The sequence below is a fragment of the Esox lucius genome, chromosome 13, assembly GCF_011004845.1.
Source record: "Esox lucius isolate fEsoLuc1 chromosome 13, fEsoLuc1.pri, whole genome shotgun sequence".
Lineage (NCBI taxonomy): Eukaryota > Metazoa > Chordata > Actinopteri > Esociformes > Esocidae > Esox > Esox lucius.
Window position 1 is genome coordinate 15,583,826 of NC_047581.1, and position 17,523 is coordinate 15,601,348.

A 17,523-nucleotide genomic window follows, 5' to 3' on the forward strand; every position below is an offset into this window, starting at 1 on the left:
ATGTCCATCCCTTTATGACCACCCTGTACCCATCCTCTGATGGCTACTTCCAGCAGGATAATGCACCATGTCACAAAGCTCAAATCATTTCAAATTGGTTTCTTGAACATGACAATGAGTTCACTGTACTGAAATGGCCCCCACAGTCACCAGATCTCAACCCAATAGAGCATCTTTGGGATGTGGTGGAACGGGTGCTTCGTGCCCTAAATGTGCATCCCACAAATCTCCATCAACTGCAAGATGCTATCCTATCAATATGGGCCAACATTTCTAAAGAATGCTTTCAGCACCTTGTTGAATCAATGCCACGTAGAATTAAGGCAGTTCTGAAGGCGAAAGGGGGTCAAACACAGTATTAGGATGGTGTTCCTAATAATCCTTTAGGTGAGTGTATATCTCCTACAATGTCCAAAAAATCTACAGTGTTTTAAATATATGTTTGTCTTTGTATGAATACATAGCTTTGCAAGGTCAAAACCATCCCACAATATTTAGGCATATTATTGCCTATGTAAAACCATGAATATAACAAACTGTATGAATACTTTCAGCACTATGTCTTAATATTATGCAAACATACTAAATTAGCAAGCATGGTTAATTAGATAACGCTAAATAAGCGCTAGGTATCAACTGCTAATGTTTGATTGGTCAATAGCGATGCCAGATAAAATGTGGTCTTAACTTATAACCCCTACTGTTCATGCTACCACACCATGCTTGCATCGCCTAACAGTACTCCTCGAAATCTGATTGGTTAAAGACTATGACAATCAACAACATCGTCCCCATTTGCTTCAAAAGCAGAGGGGATTCACTTGAAATTTTGAAGGCCTCAGGGTAGATTTTCACCCGGAGACAGCACAAGTGAAAAATCTGATTGGATAAAAGCTCGGATTTATCTGCACTGCACTGGAAGCAGCACAACTGAGGGAGAGACTAGAAATAGAATGATGTTAATAGACTGATGGGAACAAACTTTGTAAAATACATACAAATAAATATATCTCTGTATCTGCCCACATTGCTTCCCTTCATTAAAATGAATGGAACTCTGTTATTTCATTTCCCTCAACAGAAGTTAAGATGCCATGTTAGAGGAAGAAAAATACACAGGGCTTCAAGGCAATGTTACATCAATATCCAAAGTCTGAAAATAATTTTGACAAAATGTACTTGAGTTTGATGACTAAATGTACTTGGGTTTGATGAGTTCTTGCAACTATAAATGAGTCAGGCTTGGACTGTGCCACCAGTCAATACAACAATAAATGGCCAGGCAACTAAATGCACTTGGCCATTCTTCATTACGCTCCACCTTCCATGAGCTGGCTGAAACCCATCTCAGTGGAAACTTCATCACACTCAGTCACCCTCCAACCACTAAACATGGGTCACTGGAAAAATAGTCACAAAAAAAATCAATGAAGACGTTTAAATAATGTCAACATGCATGAGCCTCACGAAAACATTCAGACACTTTTTCTAACCGCACAGTTTTTTTAACCCCTAAACAAATTCAATATGCACATAAATTACTAGTGGTGTCAATGTTTCAAAATGACACTGCTGGTGAGAAGAGAAAGAAATGAAAACCAATATCCTCTGCAATATCCTTCTTATAAAATACTTCAGTGCAAGATTGAGGCTTAGGAAAAAAAAAATCCATTATAAGTTTGATAATAGAAAAATAAAATGTTTGTCTATAAATCGAATAATTTCTTTTGGATTCGTTTCCACTGACTGACCTTGACCACATCTTCATCTGTGGAGCAACAGTCAACAGCCTCTGAGACGTCGGTGACCGCACCGTCGGCTCCAATGGTCACCACTTTCACTGGGACAGCAACCGTTTTCCCTGTCAGCACGGCAGTGTTCAGGATCTCTGTGTTCTGAGACAGAGACAGAGCATCAGCACCAATCATACACAGGGAAATATTAGTACATTACACAATATAGACAATCTTCCCAATCAAAAGTATTACTGAATGGACAGCTCTATAATCAGCTCCATTACTAAGTGGATGGCTCTAGAATCTGTACCATTACTGAATGGACAGCTCTAGAATCAGCTCCATTACTAAGTGGATGGCTCTTGAATCAGTATCATTACTGAATAGATAGCTCTAGAATTGGTGCAATTACTGAATGGATAGTCATACAATAAGCTCCACTGCTAAGTGGACAACACTGCAATGAGCTCCTTGATTAAGTGGACTGTCCTAGAATGAGCACTGCATTCCACTGGACAGCTTTTTGAAGTTAACATATACAATTAATTTTAATGCTTAATGGTGTAAAGATTTTTCTGAAGCCTCAGAACTATTGATATTCAGTGATTGACTTGATCCGGAGATTTCCAGGGCATGTTGCCAAAATTTCCCAATGTATACTTGGTTATTTTTTGCCATTTTACTTGTGCCGAAGCTGTCTGGAGCAATGCATAGGTGCTTCTTTGCACTTGTGTCGAGTAGAAAGAGACAGCGAGACATGACTTCAGCATCAGGTAGAACCCTGGCATACTGTATAATAGAATCATATAAAACAGATTAATTACATAGCAAATTGTAAAACCTAATAAAATAATGGTATGTTATCTGTAGCATGGAGGTGGACAAGACTCCGTCAGGAAAGCAACTGTGTGTAGGACCCCACCTGAGCCCCAATCAAGACACATTTTATCCTAGACATCAAATACTGGAAAATACCTTGAAAAGCGTAGGTGTGACTCAAGGTTAGACAGGGCTGCACATCCTGCAGCTCTTCAGACAGAAGGGCTGATAAGCATTTCGTACAGTAGGCTAACACAGCAGAGTACTCGATCAAGAGCACTATGGAAGAACTATGGGATCACAGACCAACCAATTTAGATTTAGATTTACATGTACTACAAATAGATGCTACCAGTTATTGTGTTAATTTGAGGTCAGAAAATGTATGGGTCTAATGGACCAAAAAGACAGTAAAGCACCATCCAAAGTTTACAATAAAACAGAATACTGTATGCCTTTAACATAATCCACTGCGTTTTAAACAATTGTTTTTATTTAAGGACACATTTGGAAAGATCCTAGAATTGTGATTAACTGTGATTAACTGCAGACAATTATGTGTTTAATCGGGATAAATTATTTTAATTTTTGGGCTGCACTAATAATTACTCTTAGTATATTCACAGCTCACACAGAAACCAGCTCAGTACTATTAATGATAAGGCAGCTGTGCCTGACCTCAGTATTGTTAATGATTGGGAACCCTTGTGGAGAAAAAGGATCAGCAGGGGTTCGTTACTCCCGATAGAGCTCTTAACCTTTCATTACACAGCCATCACACAGTCAGAGGAGATAATTGGGCCAATTAAGACAGCCAGGGAGAGGCTTTACTGTTTTGGCCAGACATGAACATGAAACTGTCTGTTATAGCCAATCACTTCAGTAGAGCTCCATTTAGATTAAGACAGATAGGTAAGCTGAATCACCACCAGCATAGCAACTTTCATGGAGATAGAAAACTATATAATCGTTGCTGTTTTGAGTGCCTTACATTATATTGTTTAATCTAAGGGCAAAAAATTACTAATTTAATTGCTCTGTGAACTCTAATTTCATTGGTTTAGCTTTGAGAAGGCTTTACAATGTGCCAAAACCTCTGTTACTGCCATGTCTGCATTAAAGACATGGCTCTCAAACTGATGTCTATAGAAGACAATGACATATTCTTTCATATTAATAACACTGACACCTCATGACAGGCTCTATATGATGTGTGTTTGACTTCCTTTCAACATATCCCATTTACCTCAATGTGGGGAAAACATTTGGATTTGTGAACAGCTCTGTATACTGCATGCATGGGCCTTAAGACTTTCATTTGTGTTTTGCGAAGCATTTGGGAACAATAAGAAAAGGGAGATTAAGTTCTGTTAAAAGGAGCCTGGTTGTTTGTAAGCGTCAATTACCCAGTCCATTCAGGCTTTAGAAAGAATGTATTATTAGTTGATCATAAAGATACCAATGAATCGCAAAAACACTTAATGTGGCACTATCTTCAAATGGCTTTTCATTACATTTTTATAGACTATGAAAGTGTTAAATAGCGTATAACCCCCCCCCCCCCCCCCCCCCTCCTTGGTACTGACTTTGATTCAATTCCCCTAAAAAGTGGCTGCAGTAAATTAATGATATCCCTTCTGGGTTTCCTCTATTTCCAAAGACTGTCTTATAATAGATGATGGGGCAAATGGTTGAGACCTGGTGAAACACAGGGCAGTGTTACATTACAGTCTGGAAAGGATCCAACAGACTGGAGAGCAGACACTGGCAGTAAGCCACAGCGGGCTGTTACAGAGATGAGTCAATTGCCCACACAGCCAGAAAACACACAACGAGACCGAACCATTTAGAAAGATAGTTTACCTATTTTTACATGTGACCTTATTTTCACTTCTGTGCCCCAAACAATTTTTATATGTTGTTTTGTTACTGAAAAAAATGGTTGTCAAATCACTGGCCTCTGGTGATGGATGACTACAATGCATTATGAAAATGACTAAACATTTTATGAAATGCTCCAAAACACTCTAAACCAACTCATATTACATCAGAATCTTATTCTGGATAATGTCTCTGCACTCAATGTTTTATTTATTTTTCCTACTGTGCCATAAATCCATGTTTGAATGATGCTCTTTACAACAATAATGTAAAAAATGTAATAGTCCATATATGTATATATGTGACAGTGGCATTTACCCAAAATAAATTCAGGAAAAAAAGACATTGTCCAGAAGGATATTCTGATGCAATATAAATGAGTTGAGGGTTTTGAAGTGTTAAATGCTCAGGCACATTTCCATAATGCATTCAAGTCAGTGGCAAATGTAAAAAAAAAATCTCTTTCATGAAACAAAATAACAAGTTGGTTTTGGGGATAAACTACAGAGTCAAAATAAGTGATGAACCCCCTTTAAGGCAAAACCGAGACCAATAGTTCACAACAGAAGCTAGAAAAGCCTAGTGGTGAAGAGCATTGATCCAGTAAACAAAATGTTGCTAATCGGATAATCTAATCCCAAGCCAACAAGGTAAAAACATTTATTGTTGTGCTGTTGAGAAAGGTATTTAATCACAATTGGTCCTATAAGTCACTAGATAAAAGCTTTTGCTGAATTACTAGAATGTTAAAATGTTATGGATGCAAACATTCGAACTCTGAAATGGACTGACGTCATAGTGAAATACAAGCCAGATTCCTGTAGTACAATAAGGATCACTCAATTAACCATGCTACATGGCTGGGAGAGTTAGACTTCAAGCATGAGATTCATTTCTGTTACCATTTAACATGAGAAACCTAGATACCTAAAACCCACTTATTTTGAACCGATACCGCACACTGTTATCTTGCATGGCCATTATGCAGGTCGTTCTGAAACCCAGGAGCACATAGCTAACAGTTCTTGAGAGCCTATTTGATAACCAATCAGTCCTGTCTCAGTGTTTTTCAGCCTTTGCCCTGTAACGTGAGGGAGAGGTGGCTGCCCGATTTTTCACAATGTGGTCCCTTCCTGGAGATGTGGTCTGGACCATAATTTCTGCACGCGTCTGGCTTGCAACTGAAAATAAGTGAGATTTATGGTGTCAGGCCGAGTGACACTGCCAGCATGAGAAGCAGCCAACCAAGCTCTCTGAGCTGTTCAAGGCCACAAGCTAGGGATCCGTCTACTTCTGCCTGCCCTAAAACATCCACATTCTAACCCAGTCAACTTGGCCACTGCTCCCACTAGAGCAGGTCAAGCACACAGTTGAGCCTGGGATTTTAAAGGCTTGCATTATTCATAAAGCAGCAATGTGGAGAGAAAAACTGACAGAGACAGAGTTTTATCCAGTTTGTGTGTATATTATGATATTTATGTTGGAGTTGGTGTTCAACTAGATGTCTTCTGGTGGTATGCGCATGTCTCAAGACACATTTTGTCTTGAGACAAACAGGAGTCCTAGCACTCACTCTCTGATGAAATGATTATACAGTGTGTATCATCAACCCTGTATTTTGAATCAGATATGTGAGTAGATAGGCAAAAACAAAAGGGTTTTTGATCAACAGCACCAGTAGTAAGAGAGGGAACCACAGCGACCTCCAGAATTATTGTCCCTCTTGGTAACGAAAAAAGGCAATGAAATAATCTAATTGTTGTGGGCTAGATCATACATTCAACCCATTATCTGAGTAAAAGCTGTTCAAATAATAAAATGTGATTATTTAAGTTAAACATGTTCTTCTTATAAAATGTGTATAATGATTATTGGCACCCCTAAGAATTGTTATGAAACAAATCTAATAAAAGTAATGACATCTTCCCATTGACATATAGAATATAGCGACATGAAAAAGAAAAAAAAGGAAAATTGTAAATTACAAACAATGTCGTCCAGAATCATCAATCTTGGTAAATACGGGAAGAAAAAGTTCAGAAAATATATAATTGTTATTTATCAGTTTGATTTTACATTCCAGATGAGAGAAATCTAACAAAAAACATTCATAATAAAAAATATATACAGTATCTCACAAAAGTGAGTACACCTCTCACATTCTTGTAAATATATTATTATATTTTTCATGTGACAACATCGAAGAAATGACACTTTGCTACAATGGTAAGTAGTGAGTGTAAAGCTTGTATAGCAGTGTAATTTTGCTGTCCCCTCAAAATAACACATCACACAGCCATTAATGTCTAAACCGCTGGCAACAAAAGTGAGTACACCCCTAAGTGAAAATGTCCAAACTGGGCCCAAAGTGTCAATATTTTGTGTGGCCACCATTATTTTCCAGCACTGCCTTAACCCTGGAGTCATCTTCCACTCCTCCATGACAACATCACAGAGGTGGTGGATGTTAGAGATCTTGCGCTCCTCCACCTTCCATTTGAGGGTTTAGGTCTGGAAACATGCTTGGCCAGTCCATCACCTTTACCCTCAGCTTCTTTAGCAAGGCAGTGTTCATCTTGGAGGTGTGTTTGGGGTCGTTATCATACTGCCCTGCGGCCCAGTCTCCGAAGGGAGGGGATCATGCTCTGCTTCAGTATGTCACAGTCATAGGCGCCGATTTATGTTTTCCTCCGTGGGTGCTCATAGGCGCACGCCATTTATATATATATACCCACCTATATACCTATATATACACACCTATATATACCTATATATACACCTATATATACATATATAAACGCACTACGCACACCTATTCATTTACTTATTAATAAATGTACCACTTATCACAAATACAGGATTGGAGATGAAAAGTTTAACTGACACGTAGGCCTAACCGCGATCAGTTCGTGGGAAATTCAGGTTTTGCGCTATTATCTAAATATCGATTAAAAAAAACTACACATATAGTTTCTGGGAGTTTCTCCCTAATTTCTGCTACGAGTTTTTGATAGTGGCATTTTTTCATCTGAGAAACGCTGTGATTGGTGGATAGGGAGCACCCGGAGCAGGCGACTGGTTATGTCGCTGTCACTAACATCGACATAACCAATCACAGTGTGACAGACGCTTTACATATCACCAACGGCAAGTTTAATTTTAAATGAATGTAGCCTACTGGCGGACTGGCGGTCTGGCACACGTGGGTGCTCGTGCTCGGTATTTTCGTGGATGCTCGCTATTTTCCGTGGGTGCTCGCTATTTTCCGTGGGTGCTCGAGCCCCGGAGCACCCACGGTATCGGCACCTATGGTCACAGTACATGTTGGCATTCATGGTTCCCTCAATGAACTGTAGCTCCCCAGTGACGGCAGCACTCATGCAGCGCCAGACCATGACACTCCCACCACCATGCTTGACTGTAGGCAAGACACGCTTGTCTTTGTACTCCTGAGCTGGTTGCTGCCACACACGCTTGACACCATCTGAACCAAATAAGTTTCTCTGTCTCATCAGACCACAGGACATGGTTCCAGTAATCCATGTCCTTAGTCTGCTTGTCTTCAGCAAATTGTTTGCGGGCTTTCTTGTGCATCATCTTTAGAAGAGGCTTCCTTCTGGGAAGACAGCCATGCAGACCAATTTGATGCAGTGTGCGGTGTATGGTCTGAGCACTGACAGGCTGACCCCCCACCCATTCAACCTCTGCACAAATGCTGGCAGCACTCATACATCTAGTTCCCAAAGACAACCTCTGGATATGACGCTGAGCATGTGCACTCAACTTCTTTGGTCAACCATGGCGAGGCCTGTTCTGAGTGGAACCTGTCCTTTTGAACTGTTGTATGGTCTTGGCCACCTTGCTGGAGCTCAGTTTCAGAGTCTTAGCAATCTTCTTATAGCCTAGGCCATCTTTATGTAGAGCAACAATTCTTTTATTCTTTTTCAGTTCTTTGCTATGAGGTGCCATGTTGAACATCCAGTGACCAGTATGAGGGAGTGTGAGAGCGATAACACCAAATTGAACACACCTGTGGACCCATTCACACCTGAGACCTTGTAACACTAACGAGTCACATGACACCGAGGAGGGAAAATGGCTAATTGGGTCCAATTTGGACATTTTCACTTAGGGGTGTACTCACTTTTGTTGCCAGCGGTTTAGAAATTAATGGCTGTGTGTTGAGTTTTTTTGAGGGGACAGCAAATTTACACTGTTATACAAGCTATATACTCACTACTTTACAAGTGTCATTTCTTCAATGTTGTCACATGATAATCAAATATAATCAAATATTTGGTCTGTGTAGATTAGATGGTAAGTGAACAATCAGTTCTTGTAATCAATATGTTGGATGCAGTAGAAATGGGCAGGAGTTAAGACCTGAATGACTTTGACAAGGGCCAAATTGTTATGGCCAGACAACTGGGACACAGCATCTCTGAAACCACAAGGCTTGTGGGGTGCTCCCGGGCAGCAGTGGTGAGTACCTAACGACAGTGTTCCCAGGAGGGGCAAACCACAAACCGGAGACTGAGTGTTAGGTGCCCAAGGCTCATCGATGCAAGAAGGCAATGAAGACTATCCCATCTGGTCTGAAAGGACAGAAGACTACTGTGGCAGTCACCAAATATTTTTCTGATTGTTACAGGACGAATGTGTCACAACACACAATGCATCGCACCCAGCTGCATATGGGGCTGGGTAGCCGCAGACTGGTCAGAATACCCAATGCTCTGGGCATTGTTCCACTGGGAAACCCTGGTTTGACCGGGTACACCCCTTTATGGCAATGGTGTTCCCTGATGGTAGTGGCCTCTTTCAGCAGGATAATGTGCCCTGCCACACTGCCCAGATTTTTCGGGAATGGTTTTTGGAACATGATGACGAGTTCAAGTTGTTGCACTGGCCTCCAAATTCCCCAGATCTCAATGATGGACCAACAAGTCCGATTGGCAGCTCCACCTCACAACTTACAGGACTTGAAGGATTGCCTACTAATTTCTTGGTGCCAGATACCAAAGGACACCTTCAGGGGTCTTATAGAGTCCATGCCTCGGCGGGTCTGCTGTGTTTTGGGCGGCACATGAAGGGCCAACAGCATATTAGGCAGGTGCTTGTAATGTTTCGGCTTATCAGTGTATTTAAGGGCTGTCAAAGTCAACTTTTTAACTAGAGCGATTCATTTAAAATGCTTTACCCCATTGATTTTCTGTCACACCATTATTATTATTTACATATAACATTTTGGGTAGGTAGATACCACCCAAAGGTACATTTTCCTCTTAATAAAAATGGAGTGTGGGCATTTTGTCGCAAATTCTGTTTACACGTCCGTGAATTCTTCCTAACATCCCATGATAAATGTAAACATGATAAGTTGTTCTAAGTTGGAAATTGGAAGTATCTTGCCTTGTGTGCCTCTTACCTGACACTTTTCTCATACTGGTCCCGAGATGCTATTTCTGATTCTGCTTGCATGTTGTGGGCCATTAAGCAAGCGTGTTGTGGCTTGAGGAGAAAGAGATATGACATTCAGCAATTAAGTCCCTAACCTATTAAATAATGATATACAACAGACTAGATAACCATTCTCAAATACCTAGCTTTAAGTATGGTAAGTTATCATTATTTGATATCGTTGCCAGTCACGTCTCCAACAAAACATATTCTAATAGTGGAATTAAGAACTTCCATGAAGCGCAGGAATCACCCCTGATTAATGCTTGTGGATAACTGCTGGTCACCTTGCCTACTTTATGCCTATTACTTATGTAGCCTACCTTGTGCATTTGGTCCACCTTTAATTGAATATGAGAATAATTTAATAAAGCACAGGTATTTGGTTTTGGCCAACCACCCATCAGAAAAACTGCTGTTTGCAGGTCCCTACCTCAGTTACAGGACAATACCTTGAAAAGCTTAGGTATGATTCAGGGTTGGATCAAATGCCTGCACACCCAACAGCTCTCCAAAGAGAATGATTCAAGTTGTGGCCTTGATCAACAGCACAATGGTACAAGATAGTAGAACTGTTCAGAGACCTGCAACCTTCTACAGAGAAATACAGTGACTACAAACAAACGGTATCGTTGTGGAAATTCGAAGGGAGAAATTTAACTGTAACACCTTGGTCTAATGGACGACTTAGAAAAAGACAGCTTCTGCACTCATTTAATGCCAAGTCAAGCACTATAATACAAAGTATATCTTAACATAGTGCACTATTAATTTAGGGCTAAATTTCAACACACTGTAAAAATGTGATTAATTGTAATAGGGATTAACTAGACAAGGATAATAATTTTAATCGTTTGACAGCACTGATATACATATATTGACCAGAGACTGGAATAGGCTTGAAGCCTGGTTCATTAATAAAAAAATTAAAATAAATTAGAGGCATAAAAGGAAGAAACTGAACCAAATATAGGCTTATCTGCGCAAGTCTCCCTCAGGTGGAAAGGGGCAGTTATGGTTGCCGGGCTTTGCCCCTCACCGTTTACGCCAGGAACGGCAACACAGCACATGCGGTTAGTCAAAACCTTTTCTCCTTTCCCAGGGGTGGCTCAACCATCCTCTTTAGTACAGCACTGATGCCAGGTAATGAGAGGGAGGTGTCAAAAGGAGGAGCTGTCCCTCCTCCCTCTGGAACATTCAGGGAAAATAATACCCCTTTAAAAACACTCAAAATAAATTATTATATGCAATTATGATCACAAATCTGACTGGGCCAATGTAGGAAATTCTACATGTTGAGGCAAATAAATAGTTTTTATAATTTTTTCACAACAAACTACGAATTTGTTATGGTCCATTGGTGCAACATTTTTATGCAAAAGAAATTCAAACAATTATGAATAGTGGACTGAGCATTAATAAATTACTAAAAACAAAATATGTAAGGTGCAAGAATTGTCCAGTTGAAGTTGTGTATATGTGGGGAGGGGTCATAGATTTGTCTAGTTGAGTGTTGGGTGTGTACAGTTAAGTCCAGAAATATTTGGACACTGACACAATTTTCATAATTTTGTCACTGTACACCACCACAATGGATTTGAAATGAAACAACCAAGATGCAAATTAAGTGCAGACTTTCAGCACAGTCCCGTTATTTCAGGGGGTCAAATGTAATTGGCCAATTAACACAATCATAAATAAAATGTAAATTTTTCATACTTATATATTTTGTTGAAAATCCCTTGCAGGCAATGACTGCTTGAAGTTTGGAATGCATGGACATCACCAAACGCTGGGTTTCCTGCTTTGTGATGCTTTGCCAGGCCTTTACTGCATGTCTTCAGTTGTTGTTTCTTCGTCAGTCTTTCATCAAGTGAAATGCATGCTCAATCGGGTTGAGATCAAGTGATTGACTCGGCCATTGCAGGATATTTCAATTCTTTGCCTCCTGGGTTGCTTTCACAGTATGTTTTGGTTCATTGTCCATCTGATAAGTGAAGGGCCGTTCAATCAACTTCGCTAAATTTGGCTGAATCTGAGCAGACAATGTATCCCTATACACTTCAGAAATCATCCGGCTGCTTCTGTCTTCTGTCACATCACAATAAACAATAGTGACCCAGTGCCATTGGAAGCCATGCATGGCCTTGCCATCACACTGCCTCCACCATGTTTTACAGATGATGTGGTATGCTTCAGATCATGAGCCATTCTAAGCCTTTTCCATACTTTTTTCTTCCAATCATTCTGGTACAGGATGATCTAAGTTTCATCTGTCTAAAAAATGCTGTTACAGAACTGGTCTTTTTTAGATGTTTTTTTGGCAACACCACACTCATTGATAGTATTTGGTCTTGTGAAGTCTTCTCTTCTCTAAGGATGGCCTGTTTCACTTGCATTGGGCGCTCCTTTGACCACATGTTATGGGTTCACAGCAACAGCTTCAAAATGTGAATGCCACACCTAGAATTAACTCCAGAGCTTTTACCTGCTTAATGAAGAAATAACAAAGGAATATCCCACACCTGTCCAAGAAACACCTTTTGAGTCAATTGTCCAACTGTATATGGGGACCTAACTGTATGTGAGGAGCGGGCTATAGTCAGTTTGACTCCGAGGGCATGTTCTTCAGGCCTACTGCTATAAGAAGGTGAATTGTCCTGCTGAAGGGTGAATTTTACTCCTGAGCTCTCCATTTTACAGCAGTCTGAAGCAAGTGCTCTTCCAGCATTTTACTCTATTTTGCTCCATCCGTTCTTCCTCCAAATCCAATGCTCAGTCCCTGCTGATGAAAAGCATCCCCACAGAATGATGCTGCCACCACTATACTTTACTGAATGATGAAGGTGTATGGTGTGTGTTGAGACGTGCAGTCTTTTTGGCCACACATTGGCCAAAAAGCTCAATCTTAGTCTCATCGATCCAATAAAACTTCTAACTCAATGCGGCTGGGTCACTGTAATACTTTCAGATGAGTAACAACTCTAGATACCCTCCAATACAGGCAAGTTTTATGCAGAGGGACCATGAAAATTATTTCTCTAACCTAAAAAATAAATACAATTGTAAGATAAAATATTTTTCATAGGCTTTTTTGCGAATATTTACCAAGAGAGTCGATAATTGTATGTAAACGATTCAATGAAATATGTGCATTCATTTAACAAAGGACAATTCATTCTCTACTCTACACATAATTTGTATCTAGGAATATCTAACAACAGCTAGAAAAGACAAAGACAAATAGTTCAGAAATGTAATGACAATCATACGCAGGTTTCTTGAATAAATAAAGCAGGCTACAGTAAGTGAGATATCCTTTCCTCTACTCCACTCTCCTCTCTGTGTCAAGTGCCAAGTGTCTCTTCTCTCAGTACAGTGGGCCTTTAATTGGGATGAAGTGAACATTGTGGAAAAGAAGCGAATAAAGGCATGGTTTGCACCAGGCACAACGATCTATCACCGCATGTGAACCCTTTGAAGTTTAGAGAACATTTGAGAAATGAACACTCCCTTTTAATAAAAGTCTCTGTTTCTCTTTATCTCCACCTGAGAAGCCTCTCTAACTCTCTGATGCTTTCCCCCTCTTTCCCCACAGAGAGGTTGGAAATGCTGTGTCAGCGGGGACAGGTCTTACAGTATCTCCAGCAGGCATTCATCCCTCACTGCCACCTACAACACAACTAACCACTAGTGTTCGCTGGACCTCCAGAGCCCGCTTGTCTCAGAGCTTATCTTCTCATTAGAACAGGCTGGTGCAGGGGAGACAGGGTGGGAAGTGCTGCTGGATTCAATGGGGGCTTTGATAGTGGAAATCTTCCACTGAGTGCCAGCCTGGGAACAGAGGTCTAATGAGAGAACATGCCAGGTATCCCGTGACCAAGGCCTATTGCTGAGGGAAATTAAACACAGCTATCACCACTGAGGAGGCTTCATTTAGCTGGTGGCATTAGATTTAATTTCTCCTTACTAAATTCAGGGCCATTACAGAGAGTAGTCAGTAAAAGATGAATACCCACTGCTCAGTCATTCACTAACTATCTGTAATGACCTAAACAAAAGTGTGAGTTTGATGATCTAGAAAAAGATCTAGGAGAGATAATATTCAAAACATGGCCATATATTAGCCTATTAGAAAAAATTTAACCACTCCAAACATGTTTAAGCTTTGGATTTAGGATTATTTCTTGATAGATGAATAGATGATTTCTCCAGTTTAAAACAACAACAAATGAATACAATCATTATGGTGGTGAATGTTTTTAAATTGGCCAATGAAATGTAAAAACAAATTTGAGAAATGGAAACAATTTGGAGATAATAAATTAAATATTAGAACTTAAAGGTAAGTATTACAACTGTTGATTTTACATGCAAATTACATGAGCATATGAAACTATGGATCCATTTCTCTGCGATGCGCTGTGTCTATGAACTGCTCTTAGCCGTGGTACATTGGCCATATACCACACCCCCTCAAGCCTTATTGCTTAGATATATAATTGTTAGGCTTTCACAAGGCAGTGCAGAGAAACATATAATAATTCTGATGCACAGACAATGGAGTCAGGACCTTTTAGAGGTTTATTTAGATATATTTTTGCTTACAAATTCAGACTTTTTGTGTCGAGGAACTTGTGTATGTATGTCTTTTAAGTACACTTGCATCAAGCACGATGTACATTAATCTTGGAACTAAAAGACTGGCCATTGCAAACTACATCATTCATCATAAATTAGACTTAATCAGTTATTACACAGATTTTTTTTTACATTTAGTCAACCTAAAAAAATGTAGGCTTATTTTTTAAGTTGGGTTAACCCATTCACACTTGTATTTGATCAGTTGACCCAAAGTAGATCAATCAATTTGATTTAACCTCATACATAATATGGGTTTAAAAATAGAAATGCACATTTTAACTAGTAAGTGAGTGGTTTGCTTGTATGACATCAAAGCACAGTTCATTATAAACCATGTCCCCTATTTCACTCCACATTTATGGCTGTTGAGTTACAGCATTATCGCAAAAGCAACCCAATTTTCAGGATGGATGGGGACATTTTCTTGTTGCACTGGTGTTATCGTTGAGCACATCGGTCAGTTCAATCCCATATGTTGCCTGAAAGCAGACACCCCATAGCCACTGCGATTCAATGTAGGTCCGTATCAGTGACCAGATCTGCCATTTTCAACTCGTATATGAGTTGTGAGCGTAAAGAGCTACAGAAAGAGCCATATTCATTGATTTATAAGGTTCCTATACTCATAGATATCATCTCCTATATGGAAAATGAGTTTGGGATGAATTGCTGCTCTGATAGACGGGACACACTTTATACTCACCAGAAGACTGCTCTCCTCTCCATCTCTCATAGAAGTGTATGAGGGTGTTGCTGATGCATGGGGATCCATATGACAGCTCATTGATAGTATTGACTCTTTATTCTTGTTGAATTGCTCTAGTTCTACATTATTTATGAGTACACGTGATTTATGGGTAAGCCTGTCCTCCAGCAACCAAAGTGTATATGTGACACTGCTGACTGGACAAATCCTTAGCTAAAATATTAATGACATTATCGACTCTGCTCCATTCCTTAATTTAAATTGAATAGTTTTCGATGAAAATGTACTCTGAGATATACAATTAAGAGTGTAAAATACAAGGTGGACAAAAAGCCAAACTATGGCAAGCTGTTTGAAAATGTATACCCTTGCGCTGACTAGACATCATTTAAAAACAACTAATAGTTATTCATTAGTAACTAGAAACTCTTTCATTTGACTATATACTAGTACTTATTAATTAGTTACATGCAGCTATTTCAGCTGTTACAAGTAACTTTCAATTTAATTAGATTGGACTATTCAATGGATTCTGGTGACTTTTTCCTTTTTAGTTTTTTCATTTGTACAAGCACTTTTAATAAATTGTTCTTTTATTTATTCATTATTATTATTTGCTTATTTATTATTTTCTTTTTCATGCACTTTGAGATTATCCCCTTTACAATGAAAAGTAATTAAATTATTATTATTAGATACTAAATCCAAAACTACTTGTCAACATTTTAATTGTTGGTCTTTTATCTATATAAGACAAAATCTAATTTCAACTACAAGTGATTAATGACAAGTTGATATTAGATTACAGATATCCACTGATTCCATTTGTCTAGACATGTGTTACTTTCGACCAACAGGTTAGCTTGGTCCATCCTTGCATGAGTTGAGAGTCATTATGACAGATGTGCATTATCAAAACCCCCTGATCAAGACATGTTCCAACCACTGAGCACTCAAAGATTTAGCAAAACGGTAGATCGAATTAGATTGGGTTGTCAGTGCATCCCTGGCATTTGTTGAAATGCACTAAATACTCAAACATAGCAGTAAAAGGTTTATGTTTAAGCATTTGGTTGCTTCATTGCAGCTCTGCCATGATGCTACCAACATCTCTGGGCCACATTCTGTTTTACAACGTTCTAAATGTTGCATGCAGACTGAAATGTCATTAGCAAGGGTTGATTCCTACATGTCAGAGATGCATTCCAAATATTCTATCTGAAAGTTTTGTCCTGTTGAATGCGCCATTGTTCAACTTAAAGTTCCCATCAGGAAAGTGAATGCATTACTTTTCTTTACAGTTCAGTCAGGATTGAGAGCTATACATGGGTGACTCTCAGCATCTCTAAAGATCCTTCACATCATATCTGCTGTAAGCAGTATTGTGCAGCTGTTTTATTGACATGGCTAAAGCCTATCAGCATCTATTGCATCCCAATTATTACTCAGCAACCTAGAGGACTATCTAGCCTTGTTTCAATGTATTTGGCCATATAATGTGTCAAATCCTTTAACCACATTCTCTCCCAGAGGCGGGGATTATGGCCTTGCCTCATCTCAACAACTCCATGGCAGGTGCGGAATAGTTGGCCATCGAGATGTTTCCTCGAAGCACATCTCCTAGACTGTTCTGATCGTTATCACATTGCTCTCTCACTCAGGTATCCTATACCAGTACACATGTACTTGAGGGGAACGCATTCCCCAACCAACAACCTTGCCGCCCTTTGCTGGACCCCTGGTCATTGTAGGCATGACACTGATATGGCTGTATTGCAAGATAGCAGCATAGAACACTGTGCCTTTTGGGGACTGTAATGTGTCACAATGGAGCGCTTGCTGATGTTATCTATAGGCATTCCTCAGTTATATTCGATTCTTGGGACAACCCTATTCTCTGTGGATTTAAATGAGGTTTTGTTTTCTGCAGATACAGTATCTAAACAAAAGTGAGTACACCCCTCACATTTTTGTAAATACTTGAGTATACCTTTTCATGTGACAACACTGAAGAAATTACCCTTTGCTACAATGTAAAGTAGTGTACAGCTTGTATAACAGAGTAAATTTGCTGTCCCCTCAAAATAACAAAACACACAGCCATTAATGTCTAGACCACTGGCAACAAAAGTGAGTACACCCCTAAGTGAAAATGTCCAAATGATTGAGAATGTCCAAATGATGTCCAAATGATTGAGATGATACTTAACTAACATACTGTACCATGTAAACAGTACTAAGATTTGAAGTTAGCAGGCTCACTCACAAAAAAAAGGA

At 39.5% G+C, this 17,523-nt stretch overlaps 1 protein-coding gene across 3 annotated transcripts in view; it reads right to left on the minus strand.

The window, feature by feature from the left end:
• The window catches only part of si:dkeyp-14d3.1 (transmembrane protein 132C), a 170,423-nt gene that overhangs the window by 26,219 nt on the left and 126,681 nt on the right, over positions 1 to 17,523 (minus strand). For all 3 annotated transcript variants that reach the window (XM_020052672.2, XM_010895713.3, XM_020052674.2), the window contains one exon: positions 1,752 to 1,895. In XM_020052672.2, the coding sequence (XP_019908231.1) occupies positions 1,752 to 1,895 (144 nt within the window). The remainder of the gene's footprint in view (positions 1 to 1,751; positions 1,896 to 17,523) is intronic.